We start from the raw sequence: 22506 nt of genomic DNA, 5'->3' as shown, positions 1-22506 counted from the left end.
AGCCCATGTTCCACAACAAGAGAAGCCACCACAATGAGAAGCCCGGACACCACAACTAGAGAATAGCCCTCCACTCAGCACAACTAGAGAAAGTCTACGTGCAGCAACAAAGACACAGTACCGCCAAAAAATAATAATAAATAAAAGAAAGAAAAAGGCTTCTGTGGCACAGATTCTGTTGGCACTCAGTTTTTTTTTAAATCATCGCCTGCACTGAAATCTTTACTGCCTGTACTGAATTCTCAAATTGACATGTCTTGGACTCCTTCTGCCAGCTGGGTGCCAGCTAGGTTTGCCAATGGGAGGCACTCCCATGAGGACAGAGGGCAGGATGAAGAGGGGAGCCATTAGGCTTCTGGTAGGGGCTTTCCTGAAGGTTTCCTGGGCTCCTGACTTCATTCTCATCCATGATGGTGTCAGCTGCAGACATGTCAGCCTCAGGGTGAGTTTATGGACTTTGGGTAACACCACTAGGCCACTTTTGCTCCCCCCAGCCCTTGGTTGGGATGGATTTCTGCTCTAACTAATCTCTAGGTGGCGCAGTGCTAAAGAATCTGCCTGCCAATTCAGGAGACGCTTCCCTGGGTCAGAAAGGTTGCCTGGAGAATCTACCTACTCCAGTATTCGTGCCTGGGAAATCCCATGGACAGAGGAGCCTGAGAGGCTACAGTCCATGGAGTCACAAAGAGTTGGACACGACTGAGTGCACACGCACACCATGTCTGGTAACAGTCTTTTTCCTCTTTTGTCCCTCCAGCCCTTCCTATATGTTTGTAACCACTACCCTGTATTAACGTCTCCTCTGTTGGAAACACCTAGAATGGTTTCTGTCTTCCCAGTTACTGATCAATTCAAACTCCCATCTAAATCATAGAAAAAGAGAAGCCAGGAATAAATCTGAGTCAGTTATCTGAGAAATTACTTGGACCTGGTGCTCTTGTTAAGATGGATGTAAGATAAGGTCCAGGCTGTGATGTAGAAGATGTAGAAGGCTCACATCTTGGGTCAGTCCCCTGGCTATAACTGAAGAATAAGGATGACCGATGCTGCCAAGGGAGACAGTGGACAGTGGTACCATCATGAAGACACCCGTAGGACCAAGGCCAGAGAAGCTGTTGTACAACTGCCCCCAGAGGGCAGCATCCAGTTTCAGTCACATCCCTGAATTGTCTGCCCAGACGCTGAGCTGTCAGGAAGGAGTCCTTGGGGGAATGGGCAGGCGCAGACTGAGCTGAATGCTTCTTTGCAGGATAGGAGCCAGGCTCCTGCGGTCAGCTGCCTTGCCACCTCTGTGCCAGAGCTGTCTCTGGATTCAGGGACTTTGAGCCTAAAAGCCTGGAGACATAGGCTTGGCTCTATGCAACATCAACAAAGTCAAGGCCTTATCTGCAGAAGGGGAATTGGACTAGAATGTTCTGTTAGGCTGGGTCCTGGCAGCTCTAACATGTTATGAGTCAACAGTCTCCTGGGATAGTAGTTTTCAATTACCTGGATTTGTTTTGGAAAAATGCCAGGGCCCCAGATACTCAGATTTAAACTGCAGCCAGAGTTAAAAACCACTGTCCCAGAGCAGTCTGCCTCAACTTTAAAAGGACATAGGAATCCCCTGGGGATCTTCTTACAATGTGGATTTTGATCTGTCGGGTCTGGGATAGGTCCTAAGAGTCTATATTTCTAACAAGCTTCCAGGTGGTGTTCAAACTGCTGGGCACTATTTTGCATTAAAAGGTACTAAGTATTGTGTTGCTCAGTTGTGTCTGACTCTTTGTGACCCTATAGACTGTAGCCCCCCAGGCTCCTCTGTTCATAGGATTCTCCAGGCAAAATACTGGAGTGGGTTGCCATTTCCTTCTCCAAAAGGTATGCAAGTTCTTCCCAAATTTGATCTTCCAAGGCAGGTTCTCAACCTTTAGAGCATCAGAATGTCCCGGAGGGCCTGTGAAAATGCAGATTGCTAAGCCTCACCCCAGCATCGACAATCCTGCAGGCCTGGAAATGTGCATTTCTAATGCTTCTGGTCAGGAGTCCACACTCTCTGAGATCCACTGCTCTCAGATGATGGTCCTGACTCTGGCAGTGCATGAAAACCACCTGGGAAGCTTTTATAACACCACTCGCCTCCTTCAGCTATCCCACATCAGGCTAACTGAGTCAGAATCTCTAGGGGAAAACCAGGGTGTGTTGTTGTTCTGTCACTAAGTCATGTCCCACACTTTTGCAACCCCATGGACTGCAATCCGCCAGGCTCCTCTGTCCATGGGATTTCCCAGGCAAGAATACTGGAGTGGGTTGCCATGTCCTTCTCCAGGGGATCTTCCCAACCCAGGAACTGAAATCAGGTCTCCTTCAATGCAGGTGGATTCCTTACCGCTGAGCTTCTGGGGAAGCCCCAGGATCAAGGCATGGCTAGGTTCTAAAAGATACTCAGGTGATTCTAGTAAGTAGCCAGGGTGGGTATCCACTGCTCAGAGATGGGTGATTTTTCTCTTCCCTCTCCTCCTCCCTCCAGAGGACATTGGACAATGTCTGAAGACATTTTTGGTTGTCACACGTGGGAGCTGGGGAAAGATGTCATTGGCATTTAGCGGGTAAAAGCCAAGGCTCTAAGCATTCTAGAGTGCAAAGGACAGGACCCCATGACAAATAATTATCTGACACCAGATGTCCATTATTCCAAGATTCAGAAACCTTGTCTAGAGCGGGGTCTAGCAGAACCCCAGAATCTGCCCCAGATCTCCTGAAGCAGAAGCTACATTTTTACCAAGGTTCCCAGGTGATTCCCAAACTGGAGAAGCACTGTCTTAGATCAGTGGCTTTCTCTTTAAGCTCTTCTGAATGCCCTGGAAGGCTTCTTAAAGTGCCAAGTGCTGGGCCCATGACCAGAGTTTGTGATTCAGCAGGTCTGGGGTGGGGCCCTGAATTTGCATGTGTAAAGAGTTCCAGTGAGGACTTCCCTGGTGGCACAGTGGATAGGACTCCGCCAGCTAATGCAGGGGACATGGGTTCGAGCCCTGATCCAGGAAGACTCCACATGCCACAGAGTGACTAAGCCCGTGTGCCCCAACTGAGCCCACACACTGCAACTACCAAAGTATGTGTGCCCTGGAGCCTGTGCTCTACAACAAGAGAAGCCCGCACACTGTCAACCAAGAGAAGCCCCTGCTCACCGCAACTAGAGCAAAGCCTGAGAGAGGCAATGAAGACCCAGTGCAGCCAAAAATAATTAATTAAAAAAAAAAAAAGAGTTCCAGCGAGGCTGCAGCCAAGGCTCCCCAGAACCACAACTAAGAACTACTGTCAACAAATCCAGAGTCAGGTAAGACAGCCAAATCCCTGCCAGTTTAGCATACCAAGCATTTGCTGATTCCCAGAGTCGCTAACAAAGGAACTATGTCTGTGGGCTGAAAGGCACAGAGCTGCTCCCCGCAGGACCGTCCGGCCAAATGTCAACAACTCTGCTCAATGCTCAGGGCACATCCCGGAACTAAAATAGCAGGATTGCCCCATACCTCTCTCTGCCAGCCTCCAGCTGCCTCGATTGCAATCCAAGAGAGAGACAAGTCACGGGAAAGCCATGAGCTGTGAAGTCAACTCAAGCAAAGAGACTGAGGCTAGGTCTGTGCTGAGCCAGAGAAATAGGGATGAGGAGAACTACAGAAAGCAAAACTGGGCCCTTAGGTGTTGCACATGGAACACAGGTGCTTCCTTTAAAATCCACTTTATGGGGACTTCCCTGGTGGTCCAGTGGCTAAGACTGCATGCTCCCAATACAGGGGGCCCAGGTTCCATCCGTGATCAGGGAACTAGATCCCACCTGCTGCAACTAAGAGTTTGCATGCAGCAATTCAGGGATCCTGCACGCTGCAACTAAGACTGGGTAGAGATAGATACATAAATAAAAATTTTAAATCCACTGTATGGACACCCCCTGCTCCTCCCAAAGTAGGCGCCTCCTGAGGACTGGTGATATTTTCTTACCAACACAGGTGGCTGGTTGGCCACTCCAGGCCTTGTTGTCCATACACCTGACTGTCCGCTCCCCTTTCAGCGTGTATCCTGGCGAGCAATAGTACTCACACTGGGAGTTAAAGTAGGCACCATCGATGCACTTAAACCCTCCATTCACTGGCATGGCAAGGGTAGGACATCGCTTTTCTGAAAAAGAGAAAACCAGAGATTCAGCATGTCTTAGTTTTTGTCACGGAGTTTCAGAGTCCAGAAACTGAAAGCATAGGGGGAAGTTAACTGAAATAAAGCAGATAGAAGTCTGAGAAAATATGGTGTCACCAAGCAGGATGCCATGGGGCCTTTGGGGAGGCAGACCTCTTCCCATATCCTCCATGCTAACTCCTCTCTGAAGACCCAGATAATAGTATCTGATGCACACTCCCTGAGTTTTTCAAATGCTAAAACCACCATCAAATGGGCGCAATGAACTACTTGATGACCCCAGACCCCTGGCGCCTATAATGTTAACCACCCTGTTACCTCACCATCAACCAATCAAAGAACTGTGCATGAACTTATCTTGTACCCTGAGACCCACAACCCCTCCACACACACACCTGGCCTTTAAACAGGCTGTGATAAAACCCTCCGGGCAGTTGGGAGGTGGGCTGAGTTTGGGCTGGAGCCACTGATTCTCCTTGCTTTGTCCTGCAATAAACCTTTCTCTGCTCCAAACTCCGATTTGGAGTAAGAATGTGCTTCCAGGGGAGAACAGTGAAGGGTGGGGGAGGCGGGACGGGGAGAGGAGGATGGGGGGCAAGGTGGTATCTCAGGCCAGGTGAGCCTCAGCCCGATCTTGCAAGGGAGCCCTGGAGCATGACTGACATCTGAGTCTGCCCTGCCTCCAGGCATGGTAGCTGGGCTTTCAGAATCCTTTACCCGTCAGTAGTACTGGGCAGCTAGAGGCTGCCCACGGGGGATGATTTCCCTGTTAGGATGGAGAAAACAGTGCTCTGAAGGAGCAGAGCCTCTTCTTCCTCGGAGGAAGGTCAATCGATGGTACAAGTCACGAAGAGGAACAGGTAGCAGGGCATCCAGGACACCTGGGAGAAGCACATACTGTCCAGGATAGTCACCCAAATGGTATAGTCGTCTACATAGACTGGATCACCCGGCTGCAGCTCCAACCCCAGTTTCCCCAACAGTTAAAGGCACCCATATCAACAGTGTTGTTGCCAAAATTGCATGTGTGTGAAACGCTTGGTATACAACAAGTGCTCCATTCATGACAGCAGTCTGGAAAAGCAATGGCACCTGAAATGTGCTTCAACCATGCGGTGCAATGTGCAGTTTCCCAAGTGAGACAGAACTTTTCAGGAAGTTCAGAGTCAGCCCCTGAAATGCGCTTACAGTCTTCTCCCCTGAGGCCTGGTGCCTTTCAGGGAATGAGCATCATTCAGGGGGTAATTCTTCCCTGCCTCCCTAAGCTCTACCTCGTGGAGGAGCACTTCTCTCTACTTCCAGTAGTCCAGGGCAGAGCACCTTTTTTTTTTTTTTTGAGAGGGAAATAAAGTTTATTAGAGTGAAAGATGCTGACAGAACAGCGGGCCGACTCAAGGGAGAACCAACATTGAACAGGGGAACTTACTCCACTTTTATACCCAGGGTACAAGGAGTGGGACAGGGGTCTTGTGGGTCATTTGCTGATTAGATGAGGCATGTATACTGGGTGGAGGGAAGAGTAAGGCAAATACCTTCTCCCTACGGGGTAGGAGGGGAGACAGGTTATACTGCTCAGAAGGACCTGAAATCCATTAATAGTTACAACATGGGGGAGAGAAGGACGCTAAGGATCTGGCTTTTCCATTCCTGCATTCCAAGGCCCTCCTTGGCTTTATCTGCTCTTTCATCCTTGGGTTACCACAGAGTCCTCAGTTTGGCTCAGATAAAACTCTCTTCTATTCTATTATAGATTGTTTATTGATTATTTTCATTGACACTGGTGAGGCAAATCTTTTCTTCCCTGGTTTCTTAGCCATTTACATTTTCTCTTTTATGTTGCAACTGGTTTTGATTTTTGCCCTTTTTTGTAGTGTTTTCTTTTTCCATTTGCTTACTGATTTGTTGTTGTTCAGTCGCTCAGTTGTGTCCAACTCTTTGTGACCCCATGGACTGCAGTATGCCAGGCTTCCTGTCCTTCACCAACTCCCAGAGCTTGCTCAAACTCGTGTCCATCAAGTCGGTGATGCCATCCAACTATCTCATCCTCTGTCCTCCCCTCCTCTTCCTGCCTTCAATCTTTCCCAGCATCAGAGTCATTTCTAATGAGTCAGCTCTTAGCATCAGGTGGCCAAAGTATTGGAGCTTCAGCATCAGCCCTTCAAATGATATTCACAATTGATTTTCTTTATGATTGACTGGTTTGATCTCCTTGCAGTCCAAGGGACTCTCAAGAGTCTTCTCCAACACCACGGTTCAAAAGCATCAATTCTTTGGTGCTCAGCTTTCTTTATAGTCCAACTCTCACATCCATGCATGACTAATGGAAAAACCACAGCTTTGACTAGACAGATCTTTGTTGGCAAAGTAATGTCTCTGCTTTTTAATATGCTGTCTAGGTTGGTCATAGCTTTTCCTCCAAGGAGCAAGAGTCTTTTAATTTCATGGCTGCAATCAACATCTGCCTCCCATAAAGGAGGAGCTTGGAGGTAGGCCAGAGCACCATTCTTGCACTTATACTGTGGTTTACTCCTCTGCCCGTTGTCTCTGATGCTATTCTGTGAGACTCCTGATGGCAGATGACCCTTGATGGTAGAATGTGTCTTGTTTCTCAACCCCAACACCTTTCCAGGGTTCAGCACTCATTAAACAGACATAACATAGTGCAAAACAAACCTCTGTTCTCTTCCCCTTTCAAACAGCCAATCACACCCCTCTGTCTGAAATGTGTCATCTTCTGCCATATCTTAGGAACACATTGGCTTCTGCTCACAGAGGAGTTTTTCTCATCACAGCCCGCAAAACATTCAGTAAAAATCTTTGATCTCAGAGCAAAAGAACTTAGGCCCCAGGACTTCCCTGGCGGTCCAGGGGTTAAGACTTCACCTTCCAACGCAGGGGGTACAGGTTCAGACCCTGGGCGGGGAGCCAAGATCCCACATGTCATGGGGCAAAAAAACCAAAACAGAAAACAGAAGCAATACTGTAGCAAATTCAGTAAAGACTTTAAAAATGGTCCACCATCAGGGACTTCCCTGATGGTCCAGAGGCTAAGACTCCATGCTTCCAATGCAGGAGGCCCGGGTTCAATCCCTGGGAACTAGATCTCACATACTGCAACACAGCCAAATAAACAAAACCAAATAACCAAAAAGCCAAATAACAACAACAAAAATGGTCCACATTTTTAATAAAATCTTTAAAACAAACAAACAAAAAAAGAACTTTGGCCTTGATTGGCCCTGAGGTCCCCACATGGGGCCAGGCTACTCACGTTTGCAGATGACCTTGTCCGACCACCGTTTGTTTGACTGGCAGATCACCTGGGGAGAGCCCTGCAGCTCATAGCCCTTCTGGCAGCGGATGTCACACCTGGTTCCCAGGGTTGTTTTGTAGTATCCTCCTTGAGGGGCCCTGCAGTACACATCCCCGTACTTCACCTTGATGGGGGAGCACCACGGGATGTCTACAGGGAGCAGAAACAAAGGAAAAGGAGAAATAGAAAATGACATCTTCAGAAAACGTGCCTTTTTCAGTCTCAAAGTCCCTGACTGGCTGCATTCCAGATGTTGGACCTCCAAATAGTGCCCCGTGTCTTATAAGGTGTCTCTGGGTGGGGAGGTTATGGTCATGGGACTAGGTGTCAGATATATCTGAGTATGGGTCCAGGTTCCTCCATTGGTGGCTGTGTGATATTGGACAAATTACTTAACCTCTCCGAGTCAATACTCCTACCTATGTCATAGGACTCATACAAGGACTGAAAAAAATGCATAGTAAGCAACTAGCACAGTGCCTAGCACATAGTAAATGCTCAATGAATGCTTGTTCTTTTGAATATTTCCCTTGACTAGAGACAGAATGCTCTTGAGAGCAACTGTTACCATTGTGAACTCTAACCCCAACCATCCATACATGGCGGCAGGGAGTTAATAATTGGTCAATTTAGATTTTTTTCCAAGTTTGTATCATAGTCACTGTAAAAACACATAATCCCATCTTAATGAGTGTGGATACAGCAATAATTTCCAGGGTTTTGCCACAGGATATAATTTGGGCTTAAAGTCACAGAACAGTGACTCCCCATTGGGAAGCAACCTCCCTTTTCAGATGTCTGCAGTTAAGCCCCCTTTAGGTAAAAGATAACACCCTTCTCCAATGGCAAAGTTGCAGGGTGTTTTGATTTCAGTCTCGTAGTTGCCCAGAGTACAGCTTAGGGTGACACATACTTTAGAACCTCTCCCTGGGCTTTTAGTAGGTGCTCGCTGAGAGCCATAAAATTAGCAGGACAAGACTATCTCCTGGAAAGTTCCCACACTTCGCACTACACATCAATGGGGACCACAGACGAGCTCCCTCAAGTCTGTCAGGCTCTCCGCACCCTGAACAGGTGTCCCCTCCTTGAGGCTGCCACGCTCCTCACTTTCCCCTAGCACCTGAGCTGTCAGTGGGGTTTGTGCGCCATCATGTGGCCACACAGGAAACTCCCTATTTGACTTGTGTTTCTGGCTGCTTCGCAACCATGAAAACCAACAGCCCTTCCTGTCCAGGTCTCGTGCATAGACTGTTTTCCTTTTTTTTTTTTTTTTTTTTAACTTATGTGCTCTGACATCGCCTTTGGCTAATATTTTCATCATATAATGCTTTGCAGACAGCTGCAAATGGGTGCTAAGCTGCTCAAGCAGAATTTCCTGGACTTCCTGGGGAGAAGTGTTGTCCCAGGCTTAGTCTAGAGCTGATTAAGTTTGACCACGTGGATACAGACTTGCAGGAACTTACACCAGGCCTCCAGCCCTTTCTGGAATGAAGTTTCCTTCCTCTGGGGTTTACACATCCAGTCTATATGTGCTAACATTTTAAAATGAGAAAAATCTGACCCTGAAGTGAAGTACAAAACGGCAGACTATCTCCAGTATTTTCTTCTAAGTATAAAAGAATTTTTGAACCAATTTTAAATGTTTTAGTTCTTTCTCTGGTGATGGCTCCTGGTAAGCCACGAAGGTGAGAGATTTCAAGATCGCAGGTAAATGAGAAGCCTTTGGGGGTATGCTTGCTTAGTACTGACAAGCTGTGGATATTTCTTCTATAATTAAAAGTCCTTATGATAAATTCTGAAAAAATCCATAGATGCCTACCACTCCAAGACTTGGAACCTATTGGCTTCTATGACTACTAGAAGTGATGTATATTTCTCCCTCCCTCTCTTTCTGCCTTTCTTTTCCAACTGTAATAAGAAAGACCACCCACAAGGAAACTCCAAAATGTACTTAGTGTTTTAAAGCTCAAAGAAGCACTTTGTATGGTCCACAAAGGACTTCCACAGTGTTAGATCTTAAAGGTCATCTGTGGCCTTACCTCTTTGTCTTTGTCCTCTTTGCCCCACCCCCCTTCCCTAACTCCCCCACTACCTCACTTCCTCTAAGTTCCCCTTGTGGACTGCAACGCTTCTGTGCTTCTCTAGTTACAGCCTCTTCTTCTCCTGCCAACTGGTCCCCTTCACTGCCTTTTTGTCACCATCTCACAGGCCAAACTGAAATCCTGGACTGAGAACTGGGCTCCAGAGAGAGCAACTGAAATCCCCATCAGGGCAGATGGGTGATGAGGTGAGAAGGAATACGGGAGACCCAGAGGGAGGTGATGAAAACAGTGAGCTGGTAGCGTATGGTGGATACTGGGCAAAGTCAAGAGGACTGGGCTCATATTATCTAAATCTATCATCTCCTAGTAATTCAAAACACTTTTCAGGGACTCAGGTTCCTAATCTACACAAGTAAGGAATCTGATGAAATTATTTTAGAAGTCCCATCTATTGTATTGGACAAAACATTCATTTGGGTTTTCCCCTAAGATGGTACAGAAAAACTTGAATCAACTTTTTGGGCAACCCAATACAATGTTTATTTTTATTCTGATCAAATTTTATACCAGTTTGAAAATGTCCAAAAAAATTTCCCATCTAGCTTTGTAGTTGTATGATTCAAATTCAAATTCAAATTCTGCCTCTCTGCCCTCCTACCCATCTCACACCCACATCTACCTCCTTACTCCTTCTGACTAATAAATTTGGGTATTCTCCCATAATCCTTCCAGCTAAAGGCAAATCCTTTTTATATTGTGGGTTCCAATCACAATTCCACAGATTTACAACCTGGAAAGGCATCCAATTCTCTACTTGTTTTTCACTCGAATGTTGAAAACACTCACATCCTCCAACCTCTGGACTTTGATGTGAGGTTAGGAAGTACAGGGTCTTAGAGTAAACCAATGTCAGGCAGCAGACCCACAATGCTCTGCACACATATTACGGTTGTCTTTTCCACAACTGTGCCCAGGACAAATATTTAACGCTAGCAGGTACATTACAGAATGATGGGCATATACATGTATCACAAATTCACATACTTCAGTACAACCAGGCCATTAGCAGTTTTCTTTTTTTTAATTAAGATATTCTAAGCCTTCACCCAGCTAAAAAACAGTGCTGGCTATCTATCCAAAAGCTATGCTGTTGTCAACATGTGGGGGAAAGAGTCCTGTTTTTATTTTTTTTCAAAAGGAATTTCTTTTGGATTACTTCCCAAGACAAATCTTTGGAAGGTATTTTGACATTTTAACAGCCCTGCAGTGACAGTAATGAAAAAGTCACAAAGTGACTTGAATTTGAAGTGCATGCAAATACCATGAGTTACATGTGTATTAAATGATTCACTTTGCTGTACAGTAGAAAACAAATCAACATCATAAATTAACTATGCTCCAATAAAAATTAATTAAAAAAAATGTTTTAAAAAGTGAATTAGCAAAATGTTTAAAATAGAGATTTACAGAAAGGAAGCTCTTATGCTGCTTCAATTAAGACAGTTTATTTAGGAAGAAACCTAAATTAATTCTTCTGGAAAGCTTTTTCATCTCCCTGGGCCATTGTGGAGTTCCTGGGGGTAAGCAGTATCATGTAGCAGACTAAGGAGGAACCACTAGTAAACTCTGGATGTTGAGCTAAAACATCTGGAGTTTAAACCCAAACATAATGTTTGCTAGCTGTGTGAGTCTGGGCAAGTCACCTCCCCTCTCTAATCTGCGGTTCCTTCATCTGTAAATAAGTAACAACAACATATCTCTAATGCCTTCCTCCTCCCCTCCACTAGTGTGAACACAGAATAGCATTCCAAGTAAAAGAATCAAAAGCCAGGCTTGCCACATTAAGTGTTGGTTACATTTCACATCTTCTTTCTTTTATAAATTATGATTTATATCATAAATTTAATTAAAAAACACTGAGTACATACTCTGTGCCAGACACTGTGCAGGGGCCTGAGGATCTACAACTAATCCCCTGGTGAATAATGGTTTGCCTCTAAGTTTTAGAATTTAAAAATAACTGACAATGAAAACAATTCCCTAAGAAGTATATATTCTTAAACATTCTAGATGAGCTTTAGGGCAAGCACATATTTTGGCCATCTGGTCTACCTTCCATACATCCAATGCTGTGAAGGGAGGATGAACACTGGGAACAATGACCCAAGGGCACTACACAATGCCTCTTGTACATGTGAAGGGTCACATGGGTACGCATGTGTTTTAGGAAGATTTTTTTTTTAACTCTCAATCAATTAAGAAGTATTAGGAATAGGAAAACCACCTTACTCCAAACAACTCATTAACAAGTCTGTGCTTTGCTTGACTGGTTAATTCCTGAGGCAGTAATACAGGAGCTATGGATAGGAATGAGTATTTGTAGTCACAGGTCATAAGCAAACATGGAATATGGTGGGAAACACCTGGACATAGGTACCAGTCATTATATTAGAAAGGTTGTTCACTTGTGTAGAAAACAACTGAAGGACTTTCTCCAACCAAAGAATGGCCAGTACTACCCTGATCCTCCTATAAGTCAGATACATCATGACAGAGCAGGGGAGTGCTCTTGCCAAAATATAGACAAATTTTCTGGACAAAAAGCCATGATGGAACTTTATTAAGCAATTTGATTCAAATTATATCTCAAATGTAAAAGGAACTGAATTCAGCAAGGAATAATCTAAATTTACCTTCACTTTTCTCAGGACTCCTTAAGTTTCAAAGAAACAACTCACCAGTAGAAAATATTTATTTATGGACATACTTACCTGAGCCTGCATAGAAGGTTCTTGATTAGGCTTTTTATACCTGCTGGAAGGGGTGAATTGCTGAAAATGTGTAGAGATGGAATTCTTTATCATTAAAGTTTCATTGGTCAACACACTTTACTCATCATTTCAGGAGCCAAGCCACACTCAGAAAGAGCACAATGAAATGAGCTTATGAAAATCAAGTTTTCTCATTCCCCATTCATCTCAGTACATTAGCAGCACTGGGTCCAGATTTGACCTTGGAAGGTTTACTCAGGATGAGTCTGGCTGTAATGTATGAATTAGGTAGAACTCATGGCTTGATTTTCACTTTCATCAGCTAGAGCTTGGCTTTGCAGAAGTAAGGATAGTAAAGAAATTGATGAGAATAAAATGACCACTGGGGTGCTGAAGGGCAGCACTTCAGAGATTTTCAAATGCTTTTAGTTTTCTTTCATTTGTTTTTTTCTGTATTTTCTTTTAAATGGGAGCATATGCATGTTACTTTTAAAACATTTTCTTTTCTGGACAGGGAATACAAGTGAAAATGTGTTGTCTGGTCACTTTATTATAATCGGTTCTGCAGGGCAAGAGGGAAAGTTCTCCTGGCATCAGCAGGTCTTCATTAGCACATAAGCAAAGCATTCACCTTTATATTTAGCGTCTGAATACACGACTTCATCATCTTCTAGCGGTGAATCTCCAGATCCTACAATAAAAAAGAACAGAAACTGCAGCAAGAAAAGCCACATGATATGGATGAATATTTTGAAGCACTGCTTTGGCACAGTTCATGCAAGAGGGGCTATTAGAATGCAGAGCAAGAGTGAAAGCTTCTGTGGCCATTCACAAAGGGACAGGGGACCGCTCAGAGTGAACCCGGCTGGATTGAGATTGCCAGAGCCCGTCAAGATGAGCCTCCAATGGTTTGGGAATCACCATGTGTCCACTGGAACTCTGGACTCGAGATTGAGAGCAAGTCAACTTCACTCTGAGAAGAGGCCAATGAATATGAATCTCATGCCAGAGGAGACGCAGTAAAATGTGTGTGACTCAGGCACAGCCCAGAGTTTCTCCAGCAGTCAAAGAAAATCTGGTAGAACTGGGTGTTTATGGTACCTGAAAATAAGTCCATCTTGTGAAACGAACTTGGGTGGAGGATAAGGAGGCAAATCAAATGTCTTAATGACAAAAGAAGTTCAAAGCTGCCTTTGTCTATTTGTAGGAAATGAGGGCTGAAATTGATGACATGGATGTTTGTTCAAAACCTCTCACCCAGGCATGGCTAAAGTCAAATTTCTTGATGAGTCCTGCTACCCTTGAAAACCACAACCTCGGAGAGAAAGTCTGTGTTTAATTTAAAATTTTAAACTTATTTGGAAGTTGGAACTGAATCATTTTTCAAATGTTAACTGTTGAATTCCAGTGAATGGTGATTCTTAAGCTCTAGAGCGGTATCAGGCCCCAAACTTCAAAGCAATAATCTTGAATTTTGAGATCTCTCCCTCTAGCCTTCCTCTTCTGATCACTGACTGTTGAATTAGCAACATCTTGATCACACATTTACCAGCAGGGACTGCAACCATCACAGGTAAGAACATTCTCTTTTATGAGTTTATTCAAAGCTCCACAAGAGAATTGAGTAATGGTCCTGCTCTACTTGTATCCTGGATGAGAGATGGTGAGTGGAAATTAAAAGTGATGAAGGACAGACCATGTCCATTCGGAAAGGACTTTCCCAACTAGAGAAGCCCAGTTCTGCTTCAGGTTTCTTTACCTGGTCTCTGGCCACCCAGACAGGTATAAAATTACATAAACTGTTCCTTATTCCATATCAAAAAATGAACACAAAACTCTTCAGGAAAGCAACCTAGCAACATGAATTAGAAGCCTATATTCAAATCCCTTGATCCAGTGATTCCCCTTCTGGGAATCTATCCCGAAGAAATAATATTAAATATAGAAAAAGAATTTGCATTTGTTGTATACCTGAAACTAACACTGTAAATCAACTATACTCCAATTTTAAAAAATTAAAAGAATTTACAGAGATTTCTTTGCAACATCATTAAAAATAGAAAAAGACTATAAACTGACCGAACAGTCAATATTATGGTTAAATAAACCAAAGTACATTCACTGGATATAATATAAGGTAGTCATTAAAATGTTTATAAAAGGTTAAATAAAACAGAAAAGGCTTAGGTTATAATATTAAATGAAAAACGTGCTGTAACAAAATTATATAAATGGTATGATTTATAATAATGTAAAACAAATTCAAAATAAACAATGCATGGAAAAGAGTCTTTGATCACTGGATGCTCTTCTTTCTTCTCTTCTAAATGTTCCATTATAAACATATGTTACTTTCATAATGGAAAATAGATTTTATTATTCACTTAATGCAAAGAAGTGTAGTTTCCAAAATATGTTTTGAACGGATCAGAAGCTTTTAAAAACTTACTGTCCCTCCCCTCCTACCCTGCCCCCTTCCCCCAGATCAGAGCTGAACTGGAAGTCCTCCAGAACTGGTGAATTCTCCAACTCTATATGGCACATTTCTCAGTGTTGCGAGATATGTCTCATATTAAGAGCAATTCCCTCTTTTCAAGTCACCCTGGCCTCCATATAATCTATCTAGGCAGTAAGAGGATCTGGACTGATTCCTGGCTCTAAGCAGAGAAGACAACTGTCACAGGTTGGGCTCTTTGGGAGGTATAACATCTTACAAGATGGAGTTTAGTACACGCAGTGTTTATTAGGGATCCACACCTCTGAAAGGGATAAGAAGGAAGTATGTTTGGAGAGAGGGAGAAGTCAAGCTTTAAAATCAGCCCTGTGACAGCTTCTGTGCATGCATGCATGCTAAGTCGCTTCAGCCGTGTCCGACTCTTCTCGACCCCGTGGACTGTAGCCCGCCAGGCTCCTCTGTCCATGGGATTCTTCAGGCAAGAATACTGGAGTGGGTTGCCGTGCCCTCCTCTAGGGAATCTTCCTAACCCAGGGATCGAACCCACGTCTCCTGTGGCTCTTGCACTGCAGGTGGTTTCTATACCACTGAGCCGCTGGGGAAGCCTGACAGCTTCTGATGTTGGACTAAAATGGCTGTACCCTTCTATCCCTATTTCCATTGGTCATTGGATACGGCCCACCTCGAGGATATGAACTTGGGTGAAGCATGCCTAACAGCTGAGGTAAGCTCTTAAGGGACCGAAAGCTGACGGGTGTCTGAGAACAGCATTACCCCCAGTTGAGACAATCAGTCCTTTTGAAGGCACATCTGATCAATGCATCTCCGTGACCATCACAAAAACACTCACAGAGAATCAACTGGAGATGTGTTAAAGAAGGGACGCTCCATAGAGATGGGACGGGACTGAGACCTACTGGAGAGACAGGGCACCTAGGGTGCACAGCCCCACTTTACCAGGACAGCAGCATTCTAAGACAGAGTCATCACATGTTGTTTAATATAGTGAAAAATTAAACATCTAACAATAGGGGCATGAGCAAATTATTTTATATCAACAAACTATTTATAGCCACTAATCAAGTCTGGAAAATATGTGTGAAATATAATTAAGCAGGAAAGCAGATACTGCAAACTATATACAGGATGAAGTATGAAACTGAATATATATATACACACACACACATATATATGGCTTTCCAGGTGGCGCTAGTGGTAAAGAACCTGCCTGCCAGTGCAGGAGATGTAAGATGTACAGGTTTGATCCGTGGTGAGAAAAATCCCCTGGAGGAGGGCACAGCAACCCATTCCAGTATTCTTGCCTGGAGAGTCCCCATGGACAGAGGAGCCTGGTGGGCTACAGTCCATAGGGTTGCACAGACTCAGACACAACTGAGGGGACTTAGCATACACATATGTATATACATTATATATATATAATGACATTATATATTCTATATATATCATACAGAATATGTCACATATTCTATATGTTACATACATATGTTAACTTTGTTATATGACACATACATACGTCAAATTTGTAATATGATAAAGTGGGATTACTAATCAGTGGGGGGGGTCAATAAATATGCTGAGATTAATTGGCTATAAATCATATACAGAGAAAAACAAAAACTAAGTTAGAATTCTATCTTACGCCAAACCAAAAAATAATTTCCAGACAGTTTATAGACCTAAATTTGAAAGCCAAAAATTTGAGGAAAATGAGGAATATCTGCATAAACATGAGGTAGGAAAGGCTAGCAAACAAAACTCACAAACCATAACCCATAAAGAAAAATATGGCCACATTTCACTGCACAAAAATATAAAACTCCTATGCAATAAAAGACACATAAATAAAGTTTAAAGACAAGACCCAGTCTGGGAAAAAATATTTGGAATGTATATAATGCAGAATTATTATCCAGGATATATAAAGAAGATAGTCCAATGGGAAAAAATGACAAAAATGATTAGAAGTTTTATAGAAAAAAAAATGACATGAATTTGAAGCAAATACCATAGAATGTTAATATAAAAAAATCTTTAAGCTCACTGGTATTCAGGATAATATATATCAAGATACTAATTTATACTCAGGAGATTGGCAACAATTTAACTGTCAAGGCTGTCATGAAACAGACACTCTCAAGTTCCAATGGTAGAAATACAATTGTACAAGTAGGCTGGAAAAACTTTGCACTTTATTTGAAACTATCCTTCAAATCAGCCCTTCCATTTCTAGACATACGCCTCAGGAATTTTGGCATAAGGCAGGCGTAGCCGTGTGCGAGAAGGTTCCCTGCAGCATTGCCATTAGTAAAAACAGATGTATACAACCATTCCTAGAAATAAATGGAGGTGTATTATTCATACGATAAGCAGCTGTAAAAGTTCAAATGAATGAACTTGATCTACACTAAACAAGATGAAATCTCAAAACAATGATGGTTAAAAAAAAAAAAAGCAAGTTGCATAATAAATACAGCATGAGATTAAGTATACAAAATTTTTAAATGCAGAATATAATACAATATGTTTTCTAGAGATACGTGGTAAAATGGATTGGAAAGATATACAACAACTTTATATTAATGGCTTCCTCTGGGCAGGGAGGAAGGAGAAAGAAGCCAAATGCATACATGAGGAGCCACTGATGTCTCAGTTCTTACAAAATATCTGAAGTAAATGTGGAAAATATTAACATCAGTTGAATATAGATGGTGAATACTTTGCTTATATTTGAAATATTTTGCCATTTTTTAAAAGGAAGAGAGGGAGAGAGAAGAGGAGGGAGAAAAGAAAGAAATGGGAGAAATGGGAAAGGGGGCTGAAAGAATACACCATAAATCTCCATGTTGGAGCAGTAGAATTAGAGTGAAAATTTCCACCCTTTTTTTTTTCTATCATGTTTTCTTCATTGAGCATATCATTATGTAAAAATTTATATATATATATGATAACTCTTAAAGACAAAAAAAATGGTGGACTGTGGTATCCAATACTTATGATTAATTTCATGCTGAATGGCTTCAGTTGTGTCTGACTCTTTGCAACCTTATGAATCATAGACCACTAGGCTCCTCTGTCCATGGGATTCTCCAGGCAAGAATACTGGAGTGCGTTGCCATTCTCTTCTCCAGGGACCTTCCCAACCCAGGGACTGAACCCGTATCTCATGTCTTCTGCACTGGCAGGCAGGTTCTTTACCACTAGCACCACCTTTCACACTACTGCAAGTCCTCACACCCAAAAGCCTTATTACACACCTAAAAGGATGGCTACACAAACAAGTTCAGGGCCAACTGCCAGAAACCGGACTCTGGGTTCTAAGTTTTCTCCATTTGCCTTCACCTGCACATATAACTCCCACAATGAGCCTTGACCCTGCCTCCAGGGGTGTCAGGGATAAACCACATGTACTGTTAAACCACACATTCAACTTAAGATGACAGGCTCAACTCTGGTGTCATTTGAAAAGTGGTAGATGTTTGCCTAGAGAAAGGAGCCCTCGAGGTCACACCATGAGACAAGTCTTTATAATGAGCTGCTGCTGCTGCTGCTAAGTCGCTTCAGTCATGACCGACTCTGTGTGACCCCATAGACGGCAGCCCACTGGGCTCCACCGTCCCTGGGATCTCCAGGCAAGAACACTGAAGTGGGTTGCCATTTCCTTCTCCAATGCACGAAAGTGAAAAGTGAAAGTGAAGTCGCTCAGTCATGTCCGACTCTTAGAGACCCCATGGACCTCAGCCTACCAGGCTCCTCCGTCCATGGGATTTTTCAGGTAAGAGTACTGGAGTGGGGTGCAATTGCCTTCTCCATTATAATGAGCTAAAAGGAGATATAAGGATGGTTTGCATCATCACCCACAAGAAAGCAGTCTCCCTGGCACAATAAAGCAGCTCTTCTATTGGTTTCTTTGGATAGCTCACTCAAACTGGAAGCCAGGCATTCTCACTACTGATTTTACTTAGAGACTGCAAGGCAGACAGTTCAGAAGATCTCAATTCAGAATCCTGGCAGAGATTACTTTGATTAGTAACTCACTTATAATGGTACATCCACCTCCATTTAGATTGTGCATACATGCTCAGTCCTGTCCAACTCTTTGTGACCCCATGGACTGTAGCCTTCCAGGCTTCTCTGTCCATGGGATTTCCCAGGCAAGAATACTATAGTGGGTTGCCATGTCCTCCTCCAGGGGATCTTCCTGACCCAGGGATAAAACTTGCTTCTCCTGTGTCCCCTGCACTGGCAGGCAAATTCTTTACTACAGTGCCACCTGGGAAGCCCCATTTAGATTACAACACACAAATTAATCTCTTTCTACCTTGAACCATGATGACTGTAAGTCAGAAATTCCTCTTTGCCAAAAAATGTTACAGAGATAGGCATGAAAGCTAGCATTGGCAGATGACAACCACAAAGAAGCCTGCTTAAGGAGAACAAGGTTTATGGGAAAGACTTTCTCCCTGATAAAAGAGAGAAGCACACAGAGAGAAGATTCTTTTGCCCTCGTTTCTCTTTTCCTCCTTTGGGAGCAATTGTGTAAGGATAAATACCTAAAGCTATAGCAGCCACTTTGTAACCATGAGGTAAGATGTCTCAGGACTAAAGATTTTCAGCTGAGGATGGTAGAGTGGAAGGATAAAAAGAATCTGGGGTCTGTGATGACTATAGTGGCCTACTAAATCAACCCTAGACATCTTACATCCATACTTCTTGTTTGCTATTGTTTAGCTGCTCAGTTGTATCCGACTCTTTGCAACCCCATGGACTGTAGCATGCCAGGCTCCTCTGTCCATGAGATTTTCTAAACAAGAATACTGGAGTAGGTTGCCATTCCCTACTTTTTGCTAGGTCAATACTAAATGCCCTTTCAGTTTAAACTGCTATGAATAGCATTGTTTGTTACTTGCAAGCTGAATGCATCCAAACTAATTCACAAATGAACAGGGAATTTACTGCCTATTATTGATAGGAGATCAGAGAAAATAAAATAAATGGATATTCCCCCAAATTCCCAGTTTATATTCAGCCTAAACTCATATATCAACTTCTATAAAAAATGATGACCAGTCTACAAAATGGTTGTCATGAAGGATATAGTAAGATCAAAGTGAAAGTGAAAGTCACTTAGTTGTATCCAACTCTTTGCAACCCCATGGACTATACGGTCCATGGAATTCTCCAGGCCAGAATACTGGAGTAGGTAGCCAGGCAATATTCCCAACCCAGGGATCGAACCCAGGTCTCCCACATTGCAGGTGGATTCTTTACCAGCTGAGCCACAAGGGAAGCCCAAGAATACTGGAGTGGGTAGCCTATCCCTTCTCCAGCAGATCTTCCTGACCCAGGAATCGAACCAGGGTCTCCTGCATTGCAGGCAGATTCTTTACCAACTGAGCTATCAGGGAAGCCCACTGACTAAATTATGTTCAGAAGATCGTACTCACTAAAGCTTACTAAAATAGCAAAGGAGATTCACACATATCATAAAAAGATTTTCCACAGTGTTAAAATAGAAAGGAATAAAGAGAGAGAGGTTGGCAGGGAAAGAGAGAGGAAGGTTTCCTAGCAAACTCTTCTTTATTTACAAAAGGCTGTTCCCTTTAGAATTTTGGTTAATTGAGGTTTTATTATGACAACTATTAATAAGTCCTCATATGGTTCAGATGACCACTCTTTGGAAAAAATGCTTCAGTGCTTCTTCCACACAAATACAAATTCTACACTGACTCAGAAATCAGAAACTCGGTGCCATGTCGGATTCTGTCCCTTAGCCATACCTGGAGCCAATTCCATTTATAATTCTGCTCTCCTTGCAGAAACTTCATCTAAATTAACAGACTTGCAAAGAACTAGTCACTCCTTTTTTCCAAAGTTCAAAGAAGGGTCTTCCTGGCCTGCTAGGTAGTTAATATCATTGAGTCAACAAACTCATTTTTAAGAAATATCTATTATACGTATTAGAATTACACCAGGAATTTAGATTTAAAAGACTACGAGAGTGCTCATCATCCTAAAATTTTTTTCATTGTGACAGTGGGGAATACAGGGAGCATTCAAGACCAATGGAAGAAGTGGCCAGTCTGCTAAACCATATTCCTTTATTGACTGTGATACATGATGCAAGTTGACAGATTTGCTGGATCTGTGTTAAAGTTTTAGTTCAAAGGGTTGGGTTTATTTTTTTTAACTTATTTTGAAGATAGCTATACATTCTTAGTGTTTTGTCAGAAATTTTTGTTTTCTCATCATCTTTATTCTAAATATAATTTTATTATCAGAAGTCATCATATTTAATAGTAAATATAAATTTCATCATTAATTGTATGCTGAAAGTAATGGGAAAATCAAATTCACTTTGCAGTAGAGATTCTTAACCTGAGTCCCTGGACTCCTAGAGGATCAATGGAAGGGCTTTGGGGGAGTCCATGAACCTCTTGTAATTGGACATACTGTCTGGTACATGAATATACTTTCTGGGGAAAAGTTGCTAACTTTTAGTAGATTTAAGAAGGTTCTGTGATCCAAACACTTATGAAGAACCATGGTTTCCCATTATTCTTTACTATGAAGCACATTAGAGTATTTACTAAGGAAATAAGTAGTATCTCCTTGATATCTGAATCTTTTTAGTATGCCAGAGGACAGAGAAATATACGTAAAACAAGGATAAATGCTTAGCTTTATTAGACCTTATTTTTTTTCCTCTAGATTATTGCTGTCCAATGGAACTTTCTACAATGATATGCATGTTCTAGGTCTATGCTGTACAATAGGGTAACCACTAGCCACATGTGATCATTAAGCACTTGAAATATGGCTAGTACAACTGGGGAATAATTTTTAAAATTTCATTTAGTTTTAATTAATTTAAATGTACATAGCCATATGACTAGTGACTGCCATACTAGACATCATAGGTCTAAGACTTAATTTTAAAATATCTAATCTGTGGATATAAATCATGTCTCTAAATGGCTCAGTCATGAGACCCATGTCTAATTTGCCTTGTATATCTAGCAATATGATTCAGAATTGGTAGTTGACAAATGTGGAAGAAGAGAGAAAAGGCTGCTTCATGTTTCTTACAACACATAAATCATGTGCCATTATACTCGTATGTCTGGAATGGTTTTATCCCATTCAGTACAGCTTCAGGATATCAGTTTAAACAGTGACAATACTGGAGATTTGGAAGTTTAGAAAAAGATATTTTGCACTGTTGGAAGCCATAGGGTATTCACTTATGGGAACCAGATGATCTAGTTCTAGCAAATGATTTGCCAAAGGGGCTACACTGCAACTGTAGTAAAGACAAAAGGACATGTGAATGGCTTCAGAACAAAGATCAAATCCAGGGTACTGCCAGGAAAACAGTGTACAGATAAAGCCAAGAATATGATCATCAAATCTTTTGTTAGGTCAAGGTGGTGCCTCAGAGTACTTTCAGTCATACAACAGGCCCTTCAGTAAAGATGTATCTCACAGATCTTCTCAATTAAACAAGAGTTTATGTCTATAAGACTTGTGGATGTGGCTTTTGCTAATGGAGTGAACTCCAAGAAGATTCACAGGAGACTCACAAAGTGTTTTTTTTCTAATTAATTTATTTATTCTAACTGGAGGCTAATTACTTTACAGTATTGTGGTGGTTTTTGTTATACACTGACATGAATCAGCCACGGGTGTACATGTGTCCCCCATCCTGAACCCCCCTCCCACCTCCCTTCCCATCCC

At 42.5% G+C, this 22506-nt stretch overlaps 1 protein-coding gene across 2 annotated transcripts in view; it reads right to left on the bottom strand.

Moving 5' to 3' along the window:
- The window catches only part of SRPX (sushi repeat containing protein X-linked), a 142683-nt gene that overhangs the window by 72828 nt on the left and 47349 nt on the right, over positions 1–22506 (bottom strand). The window contains exons 2-4 of one of the 2 annotated variants that reach the window (XM_061135929.1): positions 12928–12987; positions 7442–7633; positions 3979–4155 (exon numbers count right to left, since the gene is read on the bottom strand). In XM_061135929.1, coding sequence (XP_060991912.1) covers positions 3979–4155; positions 7442–7633; positions 12928–12987 — 429 coding nt within the window. The remainder of the gene's footprint in view (positions 1–3978; positions 4156–7441; positions 7634–12927; positions 12988–22506) is intronic. The other variant, XM_061135930.1, reaches the window with a different exon arrangement.

The sequence above is a fragment of the Dama dama genome, chromosome X (genome assembly GCF_033118175.1).
Source record: "Dama dama isolate Ldn47 chromosome X, ASM3311817v1, whole genome shotgun sequence".
Classification (NCBI taxonomy): domain Eukaryota; kingdom Metazoa; phylum Chordata; class Mammalia; order Artiodactyla; family Cervidae; genus Dama; species Dama dama.
The sequence above is the reverse complement of the archived record's forward strand: the minus strand, read 5'-3'. Positions and strand labels throughout refer to the sequence as shown.